The 26707-nt window shown below is 39.9% G+C and overlaps 1 protein-coding gene across 1 annotated transcript in view; it reads left to right on the top strand.

Moving 5' to 3' along the window:
• Positions 1–26707, top strand: part of LOC139738331 (potassium voltage-gated channel unc-103-like) — a 226115-nt gene that overhangs the window by 183500 nt on the left and 15908 nt on the right. Inside the window, exons 4-6 of the mRNA XM_071648972.1 lie at positions 14391–14472; positions 24399–24860; positions 25214–25456. Of these exons, the coding sequence (XP_071505073.1) occupies positions 14434–14472; positions 24399–24860; positions 25214–25456 (744 nt within the window). The 5' untranslated portion in view covers positions 14391–14433. The remainder of the gene's footprint in view (positions 1–14390; positions 14473–24398; positions 24861–25213; positions 25457–26707) is intronic.

Raw genomic sequence — 26707 nt, 5'->3', positions numbered from 1 at the left:
GAGCGCCCATATCTGCTCGGAACAGCGCAAAAATAGGTCGATATATCCGCTCGTTTCAACCGAATTACCGAACAGCCACATCAAGTGGGATTTGATATTCATGGCAAAAGGCCGTTGTCATATAAGCCTCAGACCCCGTTTCTTTTGTGGTTGTGAGAGCGGTTCAAAAGAAAGCTTCTGACGTTCGAAGAAAACGCAGGGTATAACTCGCTTCCTCTCCAACTACACACGATACCCTTTTCAGGAAAGACCCGGTAAAAGAAATTAACTTTGATATTTTTGTAGACGTGATAAGGACAAGTGACAATTACTTCTCTTGGTGAAATTTAAAGAATATGAACTTGAAAGGTGGGCGTGAAAGCAGGTAACTACGTGACAATAACACCCTTAGTATGAATATTTGAGTTGAGAATTTGCCTAAAAGAAGTGTTTTGAAGTTTCTGTCGATAAAATTGTTCAAGATGCAAATGCTGATGTCTTATTCATCGTCAGAACTATCAAAATTTCAACATAATTCTCAAAAAGCTGTTGAAGATCACGAAAGTTCCAGCATAGAATTAAATTTGTTGGGCTGGGTTTCGTTTATGGACATAAAATGGATATTGTTAGTATAGTGTGCTTATGGCACTGTAGTTGCATTCATAATTTGTACTCATGATACAATGTCGATCTTACGATTATAGAATTATAACGTTGTGTTTTAAAGAAAAGAAGAAAGAGAAATGGGGCCCTATAAAATCATTATGCACTGTTTCTAAAGTGAGCTTCAAATTAGTTTCCTCAGGAGTTGATAATAATTTACTGCGTGGCTTTCCATATTTCAACGATATATTTTTCCATCTAATATCTGAAGATGACACTTTGTTGCTGTGAAATCTGGATTACACGCCAACTGTACATTAATTGCCCAGTATAAGTAATGAGGGCACGCATTAAGTTTGGTTGCATCACCATATACGCGCATATGGCAAGCGCCTTTGGCATTAATCCCTATTTCAAAAGTTTAATGCTAGGAAGAAGAGTTCTTGATTTGACAAGTTATTTTCTTCTTTCAATGAATTAATATCAGAAACCAATATTCAAATTTCGATATGAATAACTGAACGCTTGATATCCACATTTAATTTGTTTCATCGAAAAAAAGGAACTCGGTTTCTATGATCAAGCAAGGATTGTGTTACTTTACATTTGATTTCTTGTTTCTATTCATTGACATTTTATAAGTTGACATGAAATATTGAACTTGCTCTGCTTTAAGCTATGATCTTATGGCACTGACAGTCGGACAATAAATGCATATTAATTTTCTAGTCTAGCAAAACAAAGCAAAGATACAACTTAAACAATATCATTGCTTAATTATGGTGCATGGCTAACTTTTCTTTTAATGTAACGAGGACCATGGTATAGCTGACCAGAATGGAATGATTTGCCGATAGATGCATTCCTATATATGGCAAGGTTTCTTACATGCGTTTCTTTCCTTGACACTCAATTGCTTGTAGAAACAGAAATGCATTCACCGCCACACAGAGTGATATAACACCGCCAATTCATAGCGACGTCTTTGATAAATTGTCGGAATGCGATAATCATGCCTTATGAGATGTGAAACCTGTACATGGAAAGCTTTTTTAGTTGAGAACAGTACCATGTTTGTAAAATTAAGTATTCTCCTCTTGAAGTCTTAAATCATAAAGTGTTGCCATCTCAAATTTGATAAGTGCGAAAAGAAAAGACACACGCACACGCACACGCACACGCACACACACACACACACATACACACACATCACTTCCGCGATCATTATTATGAGTGGTTAACATGAGCAAAACCTATGCAATGTGATGTACCCTACATAAACAGTTGGAAAATGATTCCCTTTCAGTTCACCGACCGAATATGTTGTCCAGTTCACTCGCAGACAAAGAAAGTCATCTATGCGATCAATAATCGTGACATCCGCGACCATTATTGTGTCAGCAGGCATAAAGATCGTTGCTACAATGCCAAGGACGACATCCCATGCGAGATGTGTAGCTCATAACAAATACTGACAGTAAGCTTCTCTACGCTCTATAAGCGTCAAAGGGAGCCTGGAATTGATGATGAAATAGGGAAAAGGGAATTCTACAATTCAACCATTATGTATTGTTGCAAAATAAGGGAGAGTGGAAAAAAAGAGAGAAAGAGAAATCTCTCCTTATTTCGAGCTGCGACTTTCCCTCTTACGCTTCGCCCATGTAGATCCGTTAGTATCGAGCCCCTTGGGATAAGCCAGGCCGCTCCGCCGGGCTGAATTATTCGTATTGTCGGGTCCTTCTCGTATGCAGCAGCGCTGGGGCAGTTTCGCGCCGTTTACAGGCTTGATTTATTACTGTCATCAACTTTTGACTCGCGCTCCTTCAAGCCTCATCCCGTTGCAAATTGGGACTCGTCAAGCAAAACACATGCAATTGTGATTTATCGACGCGGTGAGGACAATCTCTATTCATCAGCAAACAATCAAAACAGGAGTTCTGTAATGTCATTTACATCAATATAGCCTTCATACATATAAATTCATAGATAGATAGATAGATAGATAGATAGATAGATAATTTAGAAAGACATATCAATAGATAGACAGATAAACTAGATAGATGGAGAGATGGATAGATAGACAGATATTTAGAAAGATATATCGCAAGATAGACAGATAGCTGTATAGACGTAGAGATGAATTATAAATTGATAGATAGATAGATTTATACATAAAGAGACGCGTTATTTTTACGATGGATGAATAGTGTGATATTGATCATGAAGACAAGTCCGTTTAACTTGCATAGAACTTCATACATATACAAACATAGGCAGGGAATTCCGACGGATGGGACTGTTCCATATTCTGTGCGCAAACTACTTCTATCACTTCCTGCTTTGCTATGTGTTATCCTGTAAAACCAGGAATTTTCGCTTGCATGAAATGCTCGAGACTCTTTCGAGGAACCAAGATTCGCGATGTTAAAAATGCGCGCGAATGTTCTTGTCTACACTACATAATAGCCGGGTTCACACGTACACCAATTAGCGGGATACAAATCTCGAGATTTGCATCGCGATCGTCATCCCGAGTTTTTTGCACGTGTGGACAGAAAAAACCCGAAAATTAGCGGGATAAGCATCGCGATGCTAATCCCAAGAAATCTTGCGCTGGTTCATCAATTAGCGGGATAATTGGCCCCGCGCTGGTACGTGTGAACGGTCGGGATTAGAATCTCGAGTTTTTACATCCCATCATGCAATGCGCACATCACAACAGCGAGGCCTCTGCGAAGAGGTCCTTCACCTCTTTGGAGCACAACAACAACAGCGCGCGAACCACACCACTGACGCGTAAAAGACAATGGACAAAGGTAAGTGCGCGCAAGCAGTGATAGAGAAGGGCGCTGTGTGACCCAGTTTGCAGGCTTTGTTGTTGTCTCTATCGGCAATTAGCGGGATAATTCGGTACGTGTGGACGCTCGCCAAATTAGCGGGATACCGATCGCGATCGCCATCCCGCTAATTTGGTACGTGTGGACGCTCGCAAAAAAAACTCGGGATGAGCATCGCGATCGTCATCCCGCTAATTTGTACGTGTGAACCCGGCTAATTTGTACGTGTGAACCCGGCTAATGAATGCCAGTGGTAATTTGCAAAAAGTACACGCCAGCAAAAAATGCCGTCGACTGCAATGCGGGAATATTTCAAGAAGCGAATGGTTATGGTTTTAGCATACTATGTTGGTATTGGTGTGCGAGAATGCGATGACACGAACTTCTCTGCACCCTGGGCAAATTCACCTTGATGTGTATTGTAACCAAGTCGTGACGGACGAGCTTATGGCGGATTTCAAATCACCTCGCATCGGGCATCAAAAGTGGCATTTTTTTGTTTTTGCTGAATTTTCGTTGAGTTTCAAAAAATAAGTGCTGTTTACCTTGTTGCTTGTAGTGTTTATGGTCGAGCTAGACCCACCCCATTTTCATGCTGTGAAAATATTGTTTATAGATGAAATTACTGAGGTATTGGAAAACGAGAGTAACTGTCTTTGCTGTGTGTGTCTGTCTGTGTGATGTGTATGTGCGTGTGTTTGCGTGTGCGAACACGAGTGTGTTGCTTGGGGATAATTCGTTTGTTTATTTTCCCTTGACAGTATATAAATCGTAGACAGAGCCTCAATGTCAATAGCAGCTGATCATCTTCATACATTAATTAGAAGCCATTATACTTCAACTTAAAGTCAGCTGTTAGATTTTTTTTCACGTTGTCATGGAATTGTTTTAAATGTATGTCTGTAGGCTCGAGGACATTTTTCGTGTAGATGCCTCCTTTTACCGAAAAAAAAAGTGATTGTGGAATCGAATCAGAATAGCCTGTACAAGGCAGCATTCTTTTTCTAGACAGTCCAACTGACGTCATTATTTGTGTGTGTAAAGCCCTGGTTTCTCTTCAAAATTCTGCCCATGACGCTGCAAATGATACCGTACTCATGGTAATTTCTATACCAATAGAGGGCCTCAGCTCTGATAAACAACTCATTCATTTGTAACATAACCCGAGATCGTTCGATGGCATTTTAAATTCGACCACTACCCCGGCACACGCGGAATTGTATCTGTCGATTTTAATTGTTTACCAGACCCTTCTCAAAGTCGATAGAGCAGTACGCGTGCAGAGAAGTGTAAAGGTTGCTGGGTAAACTAAACAAAACGGCTGGATCGATACGTCTATCGACATGACATAAGTAAACGCGCGCTCCCACGTGCTTGGTTGCTACGGTAGTCTCGAGAGATGGTAGCAAAAAATAGGGAAGTACTTCGTTGACACACAGTGTTCGAAAATTGGGCGATTACTTCGGTCAAGTGGGATAGAGCACTGGTGCGCCCACATGACTGATCTATTTCAGCTTTCACGTACATTACATAGTCTCAGTTCTCAGACTCAGTATTATCATGTTTTTTAAACGTCTTTTACCTGATTAGAACAGGTCAACTTGAAAGTCAGTACGTTTTTGAATAAAACTCTGTCTCTACTAGGTTCTATGTGAATTAAGAATCGTTTAAATTGCTGAAAATTTGTATTTGGAATGTTACAATATTTCAATGATGCTCCTTACAAGGAATTCTCTTCAATTTTTCGAGATATGCACTTCAATATTTTTACTTGAGACAAAATGAATGTAATCGTATAGTTCTTAATGGTTTTGCGATCATATGCAATTTAGCAGAAGGATTTACCGATACTTGGAAGAATATCAAAATGTAAAATTCCATTAACGAAAATTAAATACGCCTATATTTTGTTCTGGAGGCATTTTACACATAAAGACAGGTCATCTCCATAACAGCTGAGGATTATGTGGTATAACTCCCTGCACTCTCAATCAATTCATATCATAAGATTTGCCCTGCATGCTACGCCCGATAATGCATCTTAAGTGTGCGCCATGCAATCACGCGCTAACGTGGCGTGAGGGAAATTTATAACGCTTATCTTTATGTGGGCTCAAGCTATCTAAAGCTATACGCAAACGGTGTGTCTTCAAAACATATGGTTTTGATTTAATGAGTATAAGAAGCTTATGAGATATCTAGTCTTTGTTGTTCTTGTTGTTCTTGTTGTTGTTCTTGTTTTGAGGAATGACAAATCATGCCCTACAGGACAGATAGATAAAGGAACAACAAATATTGTTTGCCTTATCACCTTTCTCTTTAAACAAGTAGAGGGAATATGATCACATATTTCTAATGAAATTTGAAATTTCTGATATTCTTACTCATCTTGTCGCAATGTTATAACACTATTGTGACATCAATGTCCGCTGGCACATCAAATTTATCCAAACTAAGAAAGTTCGTGATTTTTATTTGAATGTTTCATCTGTTTTTGTGCATTGAATAAATCCACATTGTACATTTATCGTGAGAAAACTGGTATCTTTGCACTTACTTAATCTATATATTATTAAAAGCTGGAAATATTTCCATTTAACCCCTTTGTGAGCCTTGAGAACCAATAACACAGGATAGCCCATATTATTGTATCACGTGCACGCCGTTAAATTCCCTGGCACATAAAGGATTAACTTCCGTCATGGCTTCCCCTGCCGCCTCTCACGAACTATTCCATGCGACAATGTGGCATAATGATGCGATACGCACACATCCATTGAAACCACTTATTAGCTCCAGACTAACGATTGTGAATCATATGATGAATTATTTCCATGAACTTACCTCCCACGGAGACATCTAATACATTTCATTCAATTAATTATGTTCATGTCCATCTGCAAAAATCTAATTTTGGCACGATATCGTGACAACACTCAGTAATCTGAAATCCCGCCTAAGTGGATCAGGTAGGATACAAACTCACGGACAAAATCATGTGCTTTGTCTTTGATTCCAGAATCTCATTCTAATTTGTAATGAATAATTCGACTATCATCAGGTGAACAGCTTCCGAAATGTTTGAGAAATATAAATATAACCACAATAATGGTGCAATTTGCTATACTTCACTGACTGAATGCAATATATCCATCATTTTCAGGAGTTATAGACATTGGTACCAAAGTGGACTTTTCCTTGTTATATGATTTTTCTCAAAATCAAATATATACCACACGCACAAGCACACGCACACGTACACACACACACACACTTACACACACACACACACACACACTCACACACTCACACACATATTTATACATATATATATATATATATACATATATATATATATATGTATACTCTCTAAAAAAAATCGAGTGAAAATTTTCACTCTAAACAGAGTGAATACAAAAAAGAGTGAATTTCGAGTGAAATTGGAGTGAATTTTGAGTGAAAATGCTCATTTTCACTCATTTTGGAGTGACGTCAGGGATCACTCCAAAATCTTCGAGTGATCCCTGACGTCACTCCAAAATGAGTGAAAATTAGCATTTTCACTCGAAATTCACTCCAATTTCACTCGAAATTCACTCTTTTTTGTATTCACTCTTTTTAGAATGAAAATTTTCACTCGATTTTTCTTAGAGAGTACAGAGAGAAAGAGATGCATCTACACCGTTATGTGTTTTGTGAACCGTCTCCATGATGTATTCATAAAGTTGTAAAATGAATATTTAAACATTAATAAAATAAAACTAAAGGTAATTCAGGTAGAGCAATACCACGGATTTTCCCAATTGAAATCTTCATGTCTTCACTTCTTCCGGTCTGAATGTCCAGAAATAGACATTTTTTGGAGGAGTGACTGAAAGATAAGGCAGCATTTTTGATGGTACACTGGAGTGCACCTTAACCTCAAAGCCGTTTTTTTTTTCTTGTCTCAAAACTGTGCATACTGACTTAATGGCTCGTTTTCTTAACATATCTGTAGTAGGTTATTATGAAATACAGTAATACTGTCGGCACTATACCGAGCATGCATTTCGCAAGACTCGTCTGAATCGTGTTGGAGACCTACAGGTAATGACATAATAACAACTATAGCAGCTGGGCGGTAGCTATAGTGAGTGGGGAGGCTGTATGGAATTATGTTGCCTAATCAAATATCGCACTTGCTGGCATGGGAGGAGGCCGTGTATCGTAAGATCTAATTCGATTTACGCCGCTTCGGACAGGTAGAATGCCTTATGTTAGATGTACCGTGATCAGTAGCGATCACTATTATGGCCGAAAAATAGCCGTGTAATGGCGGTAGACGTTGCACAAAGCTGAGTTTAAAAGGATTCCCTTACGACAGGCAGGAGTATCAATGGTACCTAGATGCCATGAACGAATGGTGCTGATGGTGTATAGGAGTGTGTGTTCAAGTAATACCCATTTTTTTTTAATCTTTTGGTATCCTTGAAAGCTTACGGATGCTCTATACAATTCGACATGTTTCATTTATGCTGATACAGATATGTATACGTGTGTAATATATAATATATGATATCTGTATACATATATATATATATATATATATGTGTGTGTGTGTGTGTGTGTGTGTGTGTGTGCGTGTGTGTGTGAGTGCGTCTGTGCACATCACGCGTTCATAATTCATACACGCACCGAAACATCCATATGCATATGTATGGATAAAGATAGAAGGGAGAGAAAAGAGGGCCCCATGCCTGTTGTCAGGGGTAGATATGAACGTATTCCGTGGAATTTGATTACTGCATCCATTGTTGGGCGTGTCCGATACCAGATCCTTTACGGGTCACAATACAATATATGTTTGTCATCTTTGAATATGAGCTCCATCATAAGTGTACCTAGTGATGATAATTCCACTGCCCTACCTGATTACTAGAAGCGTTTAAGAAGAAGCAGGGATATTTTAACTATGAAACCATTCAGAGTAGTTGTGCATGGAAAAAAAAAACCTTGGTCTGCACCTGAGAGACTAAACGTCGGACCGGGTTGCTACCGGGGGTGCGAGCAGGCCATTCCCTCGTGGTCTCCACAGCCATTTCCCGTGGTTTAATCTGCCAATGACGCTGTTTGGGCATCAATCGCCAGTGCTCGAGAAACAGAATCGTCAGGCAAATTTGCTCAAGAAAGCGAGATCTCCTCCTTGATGTAACGTACACCCATATGTTTGGACATCCCGGCGCATGATAGCGCTCAATTTGAGCCCCTCCTTATAGCGCCATTTAGGAGCGAAGCAGCGCAATCGATGGGGCGAGATATGCGTGCCCTGGCACGACTTAAAGATTGGAGAGACAGGTTCTGAGATTCATCGTGATTTCAAGAGAAATATCCAGTTTTTATGACTTTACTACACAGATTACATATGTACTCCCTTACCAAGGAGTCCTGTCGATAAACAAATATAATCCCAACCCAGTGAAACCTGTCCAATTATCACATCATAGAACATTCTCATTAGAAAATGGTGCAAATGGTGCTAGTTTGTATTTCTTTGATCTTAAACAATTACTTCGTGGGCTGCACCTATAAATTCGAGAAACATTTAGCGTGATGCTTTACTTCACATATTTGCACATTAAAGGGAACCCCCTTCACTTACCAAAGGTACATGGTACGTATAGTAAGTACTCAGCGAGGGTGTCCTTTAAATAAAATGTATTTTCCCTAACATCCATCTTCGCTGGGTAAAGGGCCCTTGAACGACGGAGTGTATTCTAAATATTTGCGATAATGGATCTCGACAGTTTCTGCACTTGGTAATGATTCCGGGGTATTTGTCGGGCAGTTTGCTCCAAAGTGGGAAGACGGTGAAAAGGTCGTGATCAGTTATGTTCTCAACAGCGCCCCCATCTTGATCCTACCTCTCTAAACAAGAAGCAATTGCTCTCCATGTCAAAAGTGATTTTTTTTTCTCCTATACTCCTAACCCTATCGCTTCTTCGTTAAAGGTGTTAGTCCACTTTAAGCCATTATGTCTATCTACTTTATCTACCTATCTATCTATCTATTTATCCATCTACCTATAAAATACATAATTATTATCATAGATAGATCAGGATAATAAGGTGCATTTCTATAACGCAGCTGCTATATTGTTATACTGTATACTGCACTGCAATAGCAGAATCGTGTCTGTTTGATATTTCACATAAATCATAATATCCAAAATAATTACAAATATACCCGATTATACACACACACACACACACACACACACACACCATATATATATATATATATATATATATATATATATATATAGCAATAATAAAGTCACAACAGAGGAATGCAGGGAATGCATTAATAGCCAATCTTGATTTAATGATCATTAAATCAAGATTGGCTATTAATGCATTCCCTGCATTCCTCTGTTGTGACTTTATTATTGCTATTTCTAGTACTGCCAATACGCGGAACAACTACAATATATATATATATATATATATATATATATATATATATATATATATATATACATGCGTGTGTTTGTGTGTAACTGTAAACTGCAATGTATTAAAGGGTCAGGTGGTAAGCATATGGCTACTATATCACAATAAGACATACTTAAATGTTTTAATTGCTGCATACTCTCTATGATACATTATATACACCGCTGTTCCCGTTCGCGATATCCCCGAGTCCTTTGCAAAAGAAAACACTACACAGATTAATGCTAAATATGTGATGACATACTTCGTTGTCATCATCATATCAAAAGTGACAATAGCCATTTTGAAATTAATTTACAAATCCTCCTTTCGCCATTTCCTGGTATTTCATGCTATCGGGATACATCTTTAAAAAACGAAAACAAAAAAATGTTTTCAAAGGAGCCGTCAAATGCTACGAGGTCCTTTGGCCTGAAACAAACCCTTAAAGGCATTTGATTTTGGGCATACATTGTGTCAAGAAGGAAGAAGTAGCTCCACAAGAAACCGTCAGTAAATTCGGAATTTGTTGGGAGTGTCATAACAGGTTTGGAGCGCAGAGTAATGGAGATTTAGCGTTTCTAAGCAGTTTACGGCTTGATAAGCGACACTGATATGTCCCGGAAAATTAATCCTTGGTGCACACCGTTCTCCGTGAGCAATGGGTTACATAGGACCGTGGACGGTGAACCCTTCTGAGCAAACATGCAAAGAATACAATGGGTTAATCATGAAGCCGATATTGACGGGCAAGGCCGTTGACGTCTCTTTCAAATTCATGTCACTTTGTATATATCGAAAGGGATTGGGTGAGAATTGGCAGTTAAGAATGATATACGAGATTATATTTTTAGGGGTTGAAAAACAGAGAACAGGTTGAAGACGTGGAGACAATACAACTGTTTGTTTATTTGGTTTTTTTTATTCAAAAAGACAGTTGGTATATTGCACTTTGCCAGGGAATCCGATTAATGTTCTTCTTCAGTAATAACAATAATGAGACAGTCGCTGGCAGCAAAGCAACGAAATCACAAACAACAAAGCTTAACCGCATTTCCTTTGATGAAAAATTGTGGCTTTCAACTTTTGCAATCTGTTCGGCTTTGTAGTGAGGCATTAACGAGTCAATAAAATCGCCTTCTGGAGAATTTAACACCCTTGGGGTGAGTTGAGGAAACCTCTCATACAGTTCTCATTGAGGTATGAATTTAAGTACGTGTTACTTACAGGGGATTGGGCAAAATGGGGTTTGTTTTTGTAGCATGATTTTGTTTTGATGGGGTTTTTTTCTTCTTTTTTGTTTTTGGGTTTCTCTTTTTGAAATTTTGATGTTGCCCAAATCATGCAAATCCTTCCGTGCCGAACACAGTTTTCCAGTATAAAATGTCAACAACAGCGAAATCAGATTTGTTAAAAAATGTTTTCATGTTCACGTACTTTGTTGACTTGGCAAATCCTGTTAAATTTTCACTACATCCCGATCTTTGGACGTTTTTAGGGGCTATTTATTATGACGAGAAGTTGGCTTTTTCTTGTCCCCCCCCCCCCTTGAGTCTAATAAGTCGAATTCTTCCGTTTCGCAATTTCATTTTCATTTTTCCCCTTTTTTGAAAAGAGATCAATTTTAAGCCAGCTTTAGAGATGTTTGGAACGAAACTCTTCATTCTGAAACAGTCAGGCATTCTGTTATTGATCTACCCCCGTCAAACTGAGTGCTGGTATGCAAACTAACTCACTTGCTAGTCACCGATATGGAATTCATCCAAGGATATAGCTGGATGCGGTAAACATATCGACTCTGCTGTACTTAATGGCTCCATCTTAATTAATTTCCCCCCATCTTTTAATAGTTTCGCAGCCATGGAATCGACCTTATTAGTGATGTTCCCACGAGTTTCAATTGAACCAGCTTTCAAAGTTCCCTCGCAAGCACCTGTTGGAGTACATTCCAAGATCGATAAGAGCCCTTCCATGTCAGTAGTTCAATGAATTTATTTGTCCCTTTGAAGCTACCATACATCAATTAGCCTGTCTTTGCCGTTAAAAAGTTGGCTGCAGCAGGCGTTGTGCGGAATAATGCTGCGAGCGTCCGTCGAGTCACAACGTCCTGGGAAGGTCAGACAGAATTACGCTTTGTTATTGTCTCAGTTGTGTTTTCTCAGGTAGGTTCCCGAGGGGTTCACCGGGTTGTTTTCGTCGTTCCCGCATACTTCACCGAACCTTCGAGTGGTCTGAGCTTCTTGACAAGTCCTCTACTGATGAAGATTTCCCGCGGTTTTCTTTTTTTCTTCGCACATTTCCCGAAGCTGTAGTCTGCTTTGCTTCTCTGTAAATCTGCTGATATTTCGAAAAGATACTCGAGCTTGGATACTTTTTCTGCGCTGAGGGAGTGGCGAAAAGACGGAGACACGGTGAAGATAAATATTATATCAAACACGGGGAAGCAAGAGAGTTTTTCAGTGAAGGTTATGCGTTGGATCACTTTAGTTAAATGTGAGCAAATTAAAGTGGATATGAGGCTTTCCAGGGGAAAATTATAGCATAGAATTTCTTCATAGTAGGGCAACAATCTACTAGAGGTTGATTATAAGGATGTTTTATACTTGTCATTTGTTGTGTTCAGAGGTCTGGAATGTGAAATGTATAGAGTTCGTCTGTACGTCGAAGAGTGTGATTACAAAACGACTCAACTCCATTATAGCCAATTCGAGATAATTGCGATTACACCTGCATAAAAACATACAATAAAATATGTAGAAAAATTGGGATATGTTTTCTCATAACTTTCAGATTAATTCTTGTTGTGCAACAAATAAGGCATCATTGAAGAGGTTTCATATTGCACTCAGATGATGACCTTACTTTAAAATGTTTAAAGATAACGCTTAAACCGTTTTTTTTTTAAAGCTCATATACAGTCTTTCAAATATGAGAGAGAGAGAGAGAGATGAAGACGAAAACTCGATATTATCGCTCTTTGTAGCACCGCAATATTACTATATTCTCGGGGAAAAACATATCGATGCATATTCGCAATGTCGCACATTGTATGAATAGAAGTCTGTCTTACACTGAGAATAGAGGGACTGTGGTGGAGAAATTCGTTTCCATTAAAAAAATATTATTTGATATCATCCGGGAAACTTGACAGGCGATATCATGTAACTATGTACATATCAATTTTGTGTACGAGAAATGTACGTACATCTTTGAGGCTGTTAAGGTATTTAGTTAAGAGGGACAGTTTTGTTTTGTTTTGTTTTTACTCATTCTCTATGTGACTTCTTTCCAACAGCTTGGTCACTTAAAGAAAAATACGTGATGATAATTTCTTGAAAATGTTAATTGTGCGATGTTCATATTATTTTACGTAGATATCTGGGCAATATGTCAATCCGCGTCGTGTGTTTGCGGATGTTGCGGCATTTATACCTAATAGAGTGGCAATTTTACACTCAATCTTCTCAATTTATACTTAATAGAGTGACAATTTCACACTCAATCTTCTCAATTTATACCTAATAGAGTGACAATGTTACACTCAGTCTTCTGTGTGACCTCGTTCTGACAGTGTGGTCAGCTCGAAATGTGTCCATTATTTTTGTTTTTGATATTGTGCAATGTTCATATATATCTTACTAGGTAGATATTCGGGCCTATGTAAAAATTACGCCCCTTTGTATAATGACACGGTCAGCTCTTAATAAGACATGAATTTCTTTTCTAACAACGCCAAATCCAACGTTATTGTTTGATAGCAATGATGGGCAACATTACTCGACGTGGTGACATATCATTTTGACTTGACCCTATGTCGCGTATGATTATGATGTCACGTTGAGCTATCTGTCATAAACACATTATTATAGCGATGCATCGTGAAAACGGTTCGAAATTTTCCCATCATTCTTGACAGAAATATTCTGTCTTGTTTAGATTGTCATCATTAATGCAAGTCATCATCATCTTACCCTCATCGGAGAGTGAGCTATGAACATTGTTTCCTTTATCCTAATTCTCATAAACAAGTTATGCGCTCTTAACACTCTTGTTTCATATAAAAAAAAAATGTTTCATATAAAAAAAATCATGTTAGATAACTTTTGCGCTTTTGAAACATCTAAGTGACGTCATCAGATGTTCTGATACTTGAATATCCAATCTACGAACGACATCACCTCTATCAACTAGGTAGAAATGTTTCAATATGTGACGCATATTTGTCAGAGATGCTCTCTTCATTACATAAGCGAGAAAACAGCTGGTGCGGTTTATGACATTACCTCTTAATGTTGGGTAAGATGAATTAGATAACCGTCGTTTCGTATCATTTCATATGTGTCCCTCCTCTATTCGACTTTTAGGATTACTTCCACACCACAGGATCTCGGTATTTATCAACCTGTCATCATAGATGATGCCGATCGAAATCAGTGCTCCATCATTATACCCGTGATTCTCCTATGCTAAATGTTTGCCTTCTCAATCTTCTCTTTCCCCGCAGAATCTGACATTCTGGCGGAGGTTTTGGCGGGAAATCATTCCTCATGAGACGAAAGCGATCCCCGTCGGCTGATAAGTCGGAGGTAAATTTCTCCTTTTTTTTCCATCTGTACTTTTATCTTTCACTAGTTTCTTTGTTGATATCATTACAGAACTTCTTTGTGCTCTTTCTACTCAGATTATTAGAAGAAATAAATGCAAAAGTGTGTATTTCCGTTTCTTGACTTGTTTTCTTCTAATTTTCTGTTCAATGTAACCTCACCTATTTTCCCCACGGCCTATTGGAATGGAACAATTTGTATTAGCAATAGCAAAAAAGAAATACTAGTAAATCACTCCAATCTTAATGACCCATTCAAGAAAGATGTTGTGGATCGTTCTATATTTCGCGTTATTTCATTTCCTTCTTCATGTCTCTGTCATTTTGTTAACTCTTTTGATTTTATCGTTCATGGTCTTTAAACTTGTGTCGCTTTATCATTCTCATTTCCCTGTTTGCCATTAATGCCCATGATTCTTTTTCAAATCTCTTTCTGCTTCTTTTTTTACAACCTCTGTTCTTATGGTGTTACTTACTACTTGCATTGATTCGGCCACCAGATGAAATGATTTCCTCATGCACGTTCATCCTAATACTCTATTCACTGAATTCGTATGCAGGTGTTAAGACAATTTCAGACATTATCCGTACTTTGACTGCATGATTATGGAGCATTTTTTTTTTTTTGCTTCACAACCTTCGAATAAACGTCGACCATTATATCCTAGCAAGCTCTGCTTCATGTTCTCTACCTGTCCCGCTATTTTCAGATTGAACATGTGAATCAGTGGTCAAACATGTCATAAAGTATGATTTCTGTATTCATCGTTGCGGTTTTTTTTTTCTGATTGCATGTCCTCCGATGATCAAATCCTTTCTTCTTTCCTCTATGTAATTACTGGTTGTATTAATTTTCTCCTCCTCCATTTTGTAAGTTATAACGTTCTTTAACAAAACCCGTATTTTCATATCGCATATAGAATTGGATGAAGGAATTCCCGAAATCTGATTGGTCAATTCCCATGTAATCATTACTCACTGACTGCATACCATTCATGCGTCCGGTAATTATACCGGGCGCATAATTTTTCCATGCATCCGGTAGGTATACCGGAGGCATGATTGTTTTGCTTTGTGTCGTTCTTTCCTATTCATCAGATTATTACCGTGCACATGAGTTTCCTATACAATTATATGCAGGAATTTCACACCCATTCTACAAAATAAGTGTCTCACACGTTTATGTTTTGTTTTGGTCTTCTTTTTATGTGGTTCGTACGAATTGTGTACGCGCAGTACCTCTGAATTAACGGAACCCACTCGGCTATGCCTCGTGGATTCAAACAATTGCGAGATACTTTGTGTACACAACTCTAACCGATCCACTCAAACCCGTGAGTCATTTGTACACCGTCCCATGATGCCGTTTCGTTCATCTCAAATCATTTTGGGGATATTTGGCTAATTCTCTTTCTTTTTTCCTCTGTACTCCTGATTAAGAAAGCAAAACAATTCGTTGGCTCATCACGTGTACCAAAACTCCATCAATGGATAGGTTTGTTTGACATTTGCCCCCAAAGAAAATTTGGTGGAGACGTCAACACACGGAGTGTAGATAACGATAATTACATACATGGTTAAGTTATTGAGCTTATTGCCTCTTTAAAAGTTTTCTTTGTGTCATTACGGTCATGGAAAGAGGTTGGGAGATTTTGTTCCTCAAAATGAGCAGAGGACAAGGCTTAAAGAAAGACATATTTCTAGAGAATATTGTGATTTTGTAGAGACTGAACACGCATCCATGTAACGCAATAGATTACTCTCTTAATATCTACCAAGTTACTTTGGACATGTAAGTTGAAAGAATGCCATTGACATTTCATTAATTGTTTGATCGATACCGTTCAAATAGACAATTTTACTTTTCACACTGTCAGTCAAATTTCATGCAAATCTTTTCAACAAAGACTTCTCCTATAACAGCCAGACAGTTTGCTTAAAGGCATAATTTCACATTTGCAGATGAAACAAAAACCCAGCGTTAGTGTTTTGAAATAGTTCTGAAATGTGAGTTAGGGATAGAAACAACCACTGTAAAAATTTGAATCCGTATAATCGATGTTAAGTATTGTTAAATACACAAAATGTGAACAATAATTGTTATAAAAATGTTTCCAGACTAAACCGTTTACAGTTATGGTTTATTGAGAAAAATACTGATATCTCCTTATATTTTAGGTTTCATTGCAAAAAAAAATTATATGGTAGGATGCTTTGTGGTACAACAGACCTAACCATTCAAATTCATGAAATTCTTCCGTCGAGATGTTTTCATTGCAACTGATTGACAAATTGCCCTACATCGACGTAAATAAGCACTGAATTGATCAGTGTTTTAGTAGTAGCCATTTGAATAACAAAGCAGTACCCGCTGCATGCTATAAGGATTAGAACCAACACTTGCTGTCGGGCGAAAGCTCGGTGGTCTAGTGGAGATGACGCCTGTCCGGTGATCAGGAGGTCGTAGGTTCGAATCCTGCTCGAGTATGTACGCCCATGATTTTTAGCTCACCTGAGCCAAAGGCTCAAGTGAGCTATTGCGATCGCCCTTCGTCCGGCGTCCGTCGTGCGTCGTGCGTCGTGCGTCGTCCGTCGTCCGTCGTCCGTCGTCCGTCGTCCGTCGTGCGTCGTCCGTCGTGCGTCGTGCGTAAACTTTTTACATTTTCATCTTCTTCTTGAAAACCCCATGACCGATTTTCATCAAACTTGGCAGGTAGCATCCCTAGGGGGTTAGGAACTCAATTTGTTAAAATGGGCACCATGCCCCACCCAGGGGGCCCCCAGGGGGCCCCCAGGGGGGCCCAAACCCCCCAAAATTAAGGAATCTGTAAAAATCTTCTTCTCTAGAACCAGAAGTGATAGAGCTAAGTTAATACTATGAGTTAGTACATTGATGACTGTAGTTTCAAGTTTGTTCATGGCAGAATCAGGGGTGCCCCCCTTGGGACCCAGGGGAGGGGGGTGGGGAAGGGTTCTAATGGGGCCTAAATTGTACATTTTCATCTTCTTCTTGAGAACTCCATGACCCATTTTCACCAAACTTGGCAGGTAGCATCCCTAGGGGGTTAGGAACTCCATTTGTTAAAATGGGCACCATGACCCACCCAGGGGGCCCCCAGGGGGCCAAACCCCCCAAAATTAAGGAATCCGCAAAAATCTTCTTCTCTAGAACCAGAAGTGATAGAGCTAGGTTAATACTATGAGTTAGCACATTGATGACTGTAGTTTCAAGTTTGTTCATGGCAGAATCAGGGGTGCCCCCCCTTGGGACCCAGGGGGGGGGGGTGAGGAGGGGTCCTAATGGGGCCTAAATTGTACATTTTTATCTTCTTCTTGAGAACCCCATGACCCATTTTCACCAAACTTGGCAGGTAGCATCCCTAGGGGGTTAGGATCTCAATTTGTTAAAATGGGCACCATGCCCCGCCCAGGGGGCCCCTAGGGGGCCCAAACCCCCCAAATGAAGGAATCTTTAAGAATCTTCTCTAGAATCAGAAGTTATAGAGCTGAGATAATACTATGAGTGAGTACATTAATGACTGTAGTTTCAAGTTTGTTCATAGGAGATCCAGGGGTGCCCCTCTTGGGGGTAGGGGGGGGGGGTGGTTGGAAGGGTCCAAATGGGGGCCTGAATTGTACATTTTCATCTTCTTCCTGAAAACCTCATGATGGATTTTTGTCAAACTTGGCAGGTAGCATCCCTAGGTGGTCAGGATCTCAATTTGTTAAAATGGGCACCATGCCCCACCCAGGGGGCCCCCAGGGGGGCCCAAACCCCCCAAAATTAAGGAATCTGTAAAAATCTTCTTCTCTAGAACCAGAAGTGATAGAGCTAAGTTAATACTATGAGTTAGTACATTGATGACTGTAGTTTCAAGTTTGTTCATGGCAGAATCAGGGGTGCCCCCCTTGGGACCCAGGGGAGGGGGGTGGGGAAGGGTTCTAATGGGGCCTAAATTGTACATTTTCATCTTCTTCTTGAGAACTCCATGACCCATTTTCACCAAACTTGGCAGGTAGCATCCCTAGGGGGTTAGGAACTCCATTTGTTAAAATGGGCACCATGACCCACCCAGGGGGCCCCCAGGGGGCCAAACCCCCCAAAATTAAGGAATCCGCAAAAATCTTCTTCTCTAGAACCAGAAGTGATAGAGCTAGGTTAATACTATGAGTTAGCACATTGATGACTGTAGTTTCAAGTTTGTTCATGGCAGAATCAGGGGTGCCCCCCCTTGGGACCCAGGGGGGGGGGGGTGAGGAGGGGTCCTAATGGGGCCTAAATTGTACATTTTTATCTTCTTCTTGAGAACCCCATGACCCATTTTCACCAAACTTGGCAGGTAGCATCCCTAGGGGGTTAGGATCTCAATTTGTTAAAATGGGCACCATGCCCCGCCCAGGGGGCCCCTAGGGGGCCCAAACCCCCCAAATGAAGGAATCTTTAAGAATCTTCTCTAGAATCAGAAGTTATAGAGCTGAGATAATACTATGAGTGAGTACATTAATGACTGTAGTTTCAAGTTTGTTCATAGGAGATCCAGGGGTGCCCCTCTTGGGGGTAGGGGGGGGGGTGGTTGGAAGGGTCCAAATGGGGGCCTGAATTGTACATTTTCATCTTCTTCCTGAAAACCTCATGATGGATTTTTGTCAAACTTGGCAGGTAGCATCCCTAGGTGGTCAGGATCTCAATTTATCAAACTGGGCACCATGCCCCACCCAGAGGGCCCCAGGGGGCCCCAATTCCCCCAAATTAAGGAATCTTGAAAAAATTGGGCCCTTATTGTACATTTTCATCTTCCACTTGAGAATGCCTCGTCAAATTTTGGTAGAGCTGTGAATAATTTAGATTAGTGACTGCGTAAAAGGTGAACTTGCGATACTCAGGTGAGCGCTAGACCCGCGGGTCTCTTGTTTATCATGGCTACTACTAAAACACTGATCAATTCAGTGCTTATTTACGTCGATGTAGGGCAATTTGTCAATCAGTTGCAATGAAAACATCTCGACGGAAGAATTTCATGAATTTGAATAACAAAGCAGTACCCGCTGCATGCTATAAGGATTAGAACCAACACTTGCTGTCGGGCGAAAGCTCGGTGGTCTAGTGGAGATGACGCCTGTCCGGTGATCAGGAGGTCGTAGGTTCGAATCCTGCTCGAGTATGTACGCCCATGATTTTTTATCATGGCTACTACTAAAAGACCTAACCATATGCATCAAATGTGATATCTTGAACATTTTTAAAATCACTGTTCCCAAAGGTAAACAGGACCTTTAAAGCTTGCTTGAATACTTGCCACAATTAATACATTCCACTTGCACTCCGAGTATTGACATGCATTATCGAAGCAGGGCTCAACATTTGAGGTGGCCGGGGTCCATGCACTGAAAATTGATGTCCGGCCACCAAATTTCCAATAAAATTGTATATATGTATCTTTTAGTGGCTAGATTGGGCAGCTACTAGGTTTTGAAATGGATCGTCATGTCACATTTTATTTTGGGCCATCAAAATTTCAAATGAAAAGATTTTATTACACCGAACGGCCCACCAGAGAAAGAGTTAGCGTCAAACCCTGGATTGAGTATCATAAGGATGGAATAATGTTTTACTTGGTTATTTGAGGAAACTATCGAAAAGTTTGAGAATACTGGTAAACTGGACCCCGTATTATCAAGCGAGAGTTATCGTTGATTCCCGGTACTTATAATCAATTATAAGTCTGGAGAAAAGGGGTACTGGGCCCCGTTTTATCAAAAGATACAATCGATTGTAAATTTCCTTTCCACCCAGGCTGCCATAGACTTATGATAGAAATCAACTATACAAGTAGGAATATTGCCTTAGCCTCGCCCGCTCTGCAAGAACCAATGCATGAAAACTGGTCAATTTTCAAATTTAATTTCTATAGGAGGCATAATATTACTACATGAAATCCAGCTAGGAGACATACATAGAATATTGCAAACATATAAAAGAAACATAGCGGTCGATCTATGAAGGTTGGAATCTGAGAATGGATGCTAAAGAATGAAAGCTAAAGAAATATGAAGGAACCTACTTGAAAGCAAGCTTGTCAAGTGTTATAGGTCCCAGTTAAAATCGAGCTACAGATTGAGATGAGGAGCACGGTTACAACAAATAACCGAACATTGAAGTCGATTCAACAGATGCCGGTGAACATTATTTATATACAGCTCCTCGGGAGGGGAGGGGGGGGGGGGGCAGAGAGGGTGAATGTATTAGTAATTGAGCCAGACCAACCAGTACAGACATTAATCAGATTTTCGAGACTATGTGACATAAGTTCATACTGTAAACCACAAGCATGTTCAAACCGGGTGTGTGTTTTGAAGGTAAAAATCACCTGTCTGCCTTATTCTGCTCTTGTTATATACTGATTACTTTTCATCAGTATATAACAAGACCACTAACGTGACTAACGCTGGACCGTGAAGGAACTCAGTCTGAAATGCGCCTGCTTTAAGATTGATTGGTGGTCGAGTCCTAATCTGTTCTTGCGGTATCATGCCGATGATCCGATCCCTCAAGAAATGAGTAAAACACTCTAAGGAGTTTCAAACACAAGTCCTTGATTCCTCGGATTGGTGATGTAATGGAGGTATTGTGTGTCAAAGAGTTCCATCAGCTCACACACGTAAAAGATCCCATTCCACTTCTCTCGAAGAAAAAGGGTGTAAGACCACTGTACAGTAAAATGGCCCTCGATCTCCGCACATAACCAGACGACGGACAAGTGACGCGCGGACCACTCGTGGCGCGGCCCACGTGAATAGCATTTGTTAGCTAGTAATTTGTACACATGATTTGTTCAAGGCATTGCAGGAAGCCGGCAAAATAATAGCTGAAAGCAGGCTGTTGTCTGTGATAAAATCAAGCAAGCAAACAAACAAACGAACAAGAGTTAGTCAGCAAACGGTACGTTGCGTAATTCGATAAAATTACTGAACATTTACACATACAAAAAAATAGGGCAATTTTTTTTTGGTAAAAACAAAATGCAATAGGCATTGGTATAAAGGTCGTGTCTCACCTAGTGCGTCTGAGAATAGACCCTCGCCTTGAAATATCCGCTGTGAAACAGGGTTAGAAATCCATCAAGCCTTAAGTTCTAATCCCAAACCATAAGCAATCCGCCCACTGCTCTGCCCATAAAGGATGGGTTACATTCGGGTTTAATGTAGCTTATAGAACAAAACTAAGCTAAGACATGCTATCGGTAATCCCTTATCGACTTCAATATTGTCATCGATAACGTCCGACTTGCCAATTTCTTTAAAGCATTCTCGAAATAGTATTCAAAACACTGCTTCTGAGAAATCGAGCTCATTTTTCCCCTTGCAAAGGCTGTATCGTTATACACTGTAGTCCTACTTACCTGCTCGTACTCCATGAGTGCACAAAATATTCTCATTGACTATAGATTCCAGCTCTAGCGAAAGGTAGAGCCATGATTCTAAGCTTCCATGTTCATTGTGTACTCTCGTTCTCTTGCATTCGCAAAAAAAAAAAAAAAAAAAAAATCCAAACGAGAACACGTCGTATGTCGTCGTGTGTTCCTGCTCTGGGGAAACGTTTGCCAGTGAGTTGTGAACTCGACTTGCACTTTTTTTTTGTCGAATCAGGGCAGCATTTTGTTTCAAGATAATCAAAATGTCTAAAACATCCTACATGATTGCAAAACACTGTGAATGGCAGTTGCCATGACCGTCTGGTAGGTTCTGAGATAAAACACGTTTGATAATTACAAAAATCTCCGATGGATTAAAGCCTCTCCCACAGTGCATTATGGTGCACCAAACATGTAAGTTACTACATTACTGTCTCTTTTTTTTTTATTTCAAGTTCTTAAGACAATTTCTTTCCGATAGCGAAAGCATGTCATTTAAAACATATCAACCTGTTACCAAGCGACGTGGCTTCTTGGTTTACCAATGATGATATTTTCAATTCACAACTTTACCCCAACCCAAATTCCATATGTACGTGCGACGGACACGAAATCTATCCTGTAACGTAGATTCCACTTTGATTTCAAATCAATTTTCAGTGGCTTCGTTGATGTTTCGAATCGGCTGTTTTGTTCAGGTAATAAGCAATTAAATCAACCTGATCTCAAATTCTAAAGAAATACTATAGTTTATCGGAAAATCAAATAACATTATTAAATCATTGGTTTGCCACACTAACCTAAAAGAAACTTAAAGTCAGGCTTTGACGTATGCAATAATATTTTCTTTTGAAATGTAAGGGTCAGGCCTTTGCCAGATTATTATTTCATCATCATTGGTCGTTACCAGGTCTGGCAAGGTAGTCGTACAAGTCTGACAATCTTATTAGGTTGTCATGGGCACGGTTTGTGAAGGACGATAGCATTTAGTTAAGATACATAAAGTAAACCGCGTCTTACGAAAGTCGTAACAACATGCTTAGCTGCGTGTTCCCTGCACATTCTTCTAAAGTTGTTCCCTCCTGAGACCCGCGAATCGATTACATCTGTAAATATCTCTGCGCAACAATTGGTTTCACATAATGGCGGACAGGTGCTGGATGTTTGCTAGTTTCATGAGGGTTGATTTTGACTAATTCACACAATAGCGAAAAATCAATGATTTTCTAAAGATTTCCGCTGTCGAGGGAGCTAGTGAGATTGACAACTTTTTTCCCGCGCAAATTCTTCTTGTCGAACCATTAGTTGACACGCACTCGTCCTATGGAAAAGTTTGCTGTCAATCAAGAAATGCCACCTGGCTGTAACAATTTTCTTTTCAAGCATCTTCTCCTTCAGGATTGAAGACAGTGGAAGTCTTAAAGCCACAGACAGACAAACACTTTCAATCTGAAGGTGCTAACTCAAGAGTTCTTTTTTTTTCTCGGATTCTTTTTTTTTTCCTACCCAAGATACCTCTTGCTCTTCCTGGCATATAAGAATAATGCCAAAGCGATTATTACATATAACGTATGTATATTCTATCATATAGACATACATCTATGGTGTACACGATATTACATAAGAAAGGTGTATAAAATGATGAAATACATATAATATTTTTTTTCGTTCATTGCTGACATGGCTTATTGTACTTTCTATAGTTTCGATTGTATGTTCTAGTTAGTTTTTTTTTCTTCTCATTTCATTCATACATTTCATCTTTCTGTACATACCTAATGATTCTTCGTAGAGGCTAGGCCCTACTTAGCTTCCGGCTCCTTGAAAATGCAGGGAAAATGTCTATCCATCTTTGTCCCGTGTTTACCGATCCATGAAAAGAGGGAAATAATAAAGGGTAAAATTAGGGCCTACTTGACGGAGGAATGGTAAGAAACGGCCATAGAATTGGATACGAAAGTTTACGATTGACAGGTACATTAAATGGACTATGCAATACAGGCGCTTGTTTACTTGCATTAATTTGTAATACTCTGATCATCACTTATATAGCCAAAAGAGTATCTAAAATAATGTATGTTATAATGTTTGTAATAATATTTTTACAAAGTTTTCCACAGATTACTTGGATACACCCCCCCCCCCCTCCTCAAAAAAAAATAAGGTTGTCTCAGTAACATCCTCTGTCAATCAATGCTAAAGTACTAAAAAGATTAGCAAAAGACATTGGAATGCACATTCCCATACACCGAGCAAAACTCACGTTTCCATGCAATGTCTTTTGTTCAGTAACATACTGCGACTGTTGCGACTGTTCACCGTAGTCGTGGTGACATCTTCTCTAATGATAGGCTTTTTGCACTGGCACTTGTAAGATTTGAATATACATGGACATCATTATACTGATAGACAATCATCTGGTACCAGAGTCTATGATATCCATATAGTTTAATGTGAAATTGGTCGCTTTGTTCCTACGGCTTGTTACGCCCTGCAGGTGATACGACTGACTTCGGACGAAATCAACCACAAAAAGCTCCGCGTCCGGCAGCTGCACAAGTTTACTATCCTCCACTACTCGCCCTTCAAAGCCGTCTGGGATTGGTTCATTCTCCTCCTCGTGGTCTACACCGCCATCTTCACTCCGTATTCCGCCGCCTTCCTCCTCAAGAACGATGAGAACAAAGCCAAGCTCAACAAGGACGCCGACACGCGCGATGGCGACAGCCTATCGACCAGCTACACGCAACCCCTGGTCATCATCGACATGGTGGTCGACGTCATGTTCATCGTCGACATCTTCATCAACTTCCGAACGACGTTCATCGACGACACGATCGGCGAGGTGGTGTCGAACCCATCAAAGATCGCCAAGCATTACTTGAAGGGATGGTTCGTCATCGACGTGCTAGCCGCCATCCCATTCGATCTCCTTCTCTTCGCCGTGCCAGCAGACGAGGTGAGGAACGGTCATGGTCGATGTCGGAGTACATAATCAAGACCAGTTTATTGTTGCTAATGATGATAATAGAACATAGTTGTTTTGTCTACAGATATACAACTGTCACTATCGTTATCACTATGTATCAAAATGCTTGCAACAGAATTTTAGGAAAAGTCACCAAATTTGGTTGAGATTGGATTAAAGACACAGGAGTGGCAAAAGAAATTTTGGTTGGGGCACAATGTGCCCCATCCCCATTAGGCTCTATGGTTAACATTGCTCGTAAGTACATCCATCTGACAGGAACAAAATTTGTTTGATGTATCCTGATTGCGTTTCTTTTTCAATCGTCTGTTTCTTACTCGTAGAAAACGACGTCCGCCATGAGTCTGCTGAAGACGGCTCGTCTTTTACGTCTGTTACGCGTCGCGCGTCGCTTGGACCAGTACTCGCAGTTCGCTCCAGCCGTTGTGTGCTTATTAATGTGTGCCTTTACCCTAGTCTCTCACTGGATGGCGTGTATATGGTACGCCATAGGGGAGCAGCAGCGTCCAGAAATACAGTACGGATGGCTGGACCTACTCGCCCAAGATTTGTTTACTCCTTATACGGTAAGAACAAGTTTACTTCACTCAAATTCATGAAATTCTTCCGTCGATATGTTTTTTCCTTGCAACTGATTGACTGATTGACATTTGTCAATTAGTTGCAAAGTTCACTTCATTCTAGGGTGTTTCTCAGTAGACCGTTTCTTTACAATTCATGGATATTACCAATCTTACAGCCCAGTAACGAACATGGTTTTTCACCTGCACAACCTGGTATTTACCAGGATTGTCAGAAAAAAAAAAATACAACGTTTAGGCATGCAATGCACGTGATGCAAAACAACGATATAGATGCATCATAAATTCTATTGAGACTGACAGGCCATTCTGGTTAGGCCTACCTGGTTTACTCAAGTTCATTGTTTGTATGAACACGAATTCCATAAATTGTCAGGTTGGGCAAGCTTATGCATTACGTCCCTTTGAAAACGAGTGAAGTGCCTGACCAACTAAAAAAAACCAACAACAACAGAAAGCTCATTTGCAACATTGTGCACATGAGCTCACTCCGAAATTGTTTGATTTCATTTCATTTTCCATCTGAGAAGATGACTGGATAGCCCATATTCAGCTCCAGAAGCTCGTCTTCCATGCCTAGCACTGCAAGGGGTCCAGTTGAGTGTAGGCCTACTTGTCCATAGTTTCTTTCTGGACTCCTTAACGGCACCGTATTCATGAAATGCCTCTCCTGCACACGTTGCGTGACAAATTTCAAAATAATGCGCTACACTCAATCCCCTATCCATTCCCATCCCACCCCAACCCCATTCGTCAGATAAAGCTTTCCTCTAGATTGCGTTTCATAATGAATGTATGTGGGTCGATTCATATCCAATGATTACATTGACCCCAATTTTTCAAGGATTTTCATTTCTGTATTTGCTACCAACGATAAAGCATAAGATCCGCGATATTTGCGACATGAATTCGATTACGCGGCAAACGTGCTATAATTTGAGGTTTCATCTTCCACAGAATGGGCCCAATAGAGGAAGTTAATGCAAAAGACATGCTCATATGATATCAACTCATTCCAAATGTGATGAGAATCTATTTATTCCCGCCCATTGAGGGAAATGAAAGACCAGAGTGACCACACAATTATCAGTTCATGATAATCATCGAGTATACTTGGCCCCTTTCTCAAATTATGAGAGTGGTTAAGATGTGCATTTACTTAAAATCAGCGTATCAACGTCACGCACACACACACACACACACACGGGTTGGCATGATACCCTCAAGAATAAAATG

This window comes from Diadema antillarum, unplaced genomic scaffold (assembly GCF_040938485.1).
Source record: "Diadema antillarum isolate AM-2024a unplaced genomic scaffold, OU_Dant_1.0 seq00000735_RagTag, whole genome shotgun sequence".
Classification (NCBI taxonomy): Eukaryota; Metazoa; Echinodermata; class Echinoidea; order Diadematoida; family Diadematidae; genus Diadema; species Diadema antillarum.
Note: the sequence above shows the minus strand (reverse complement) of the source record. Positions and strands in the feature narration are given on the sequence as shown.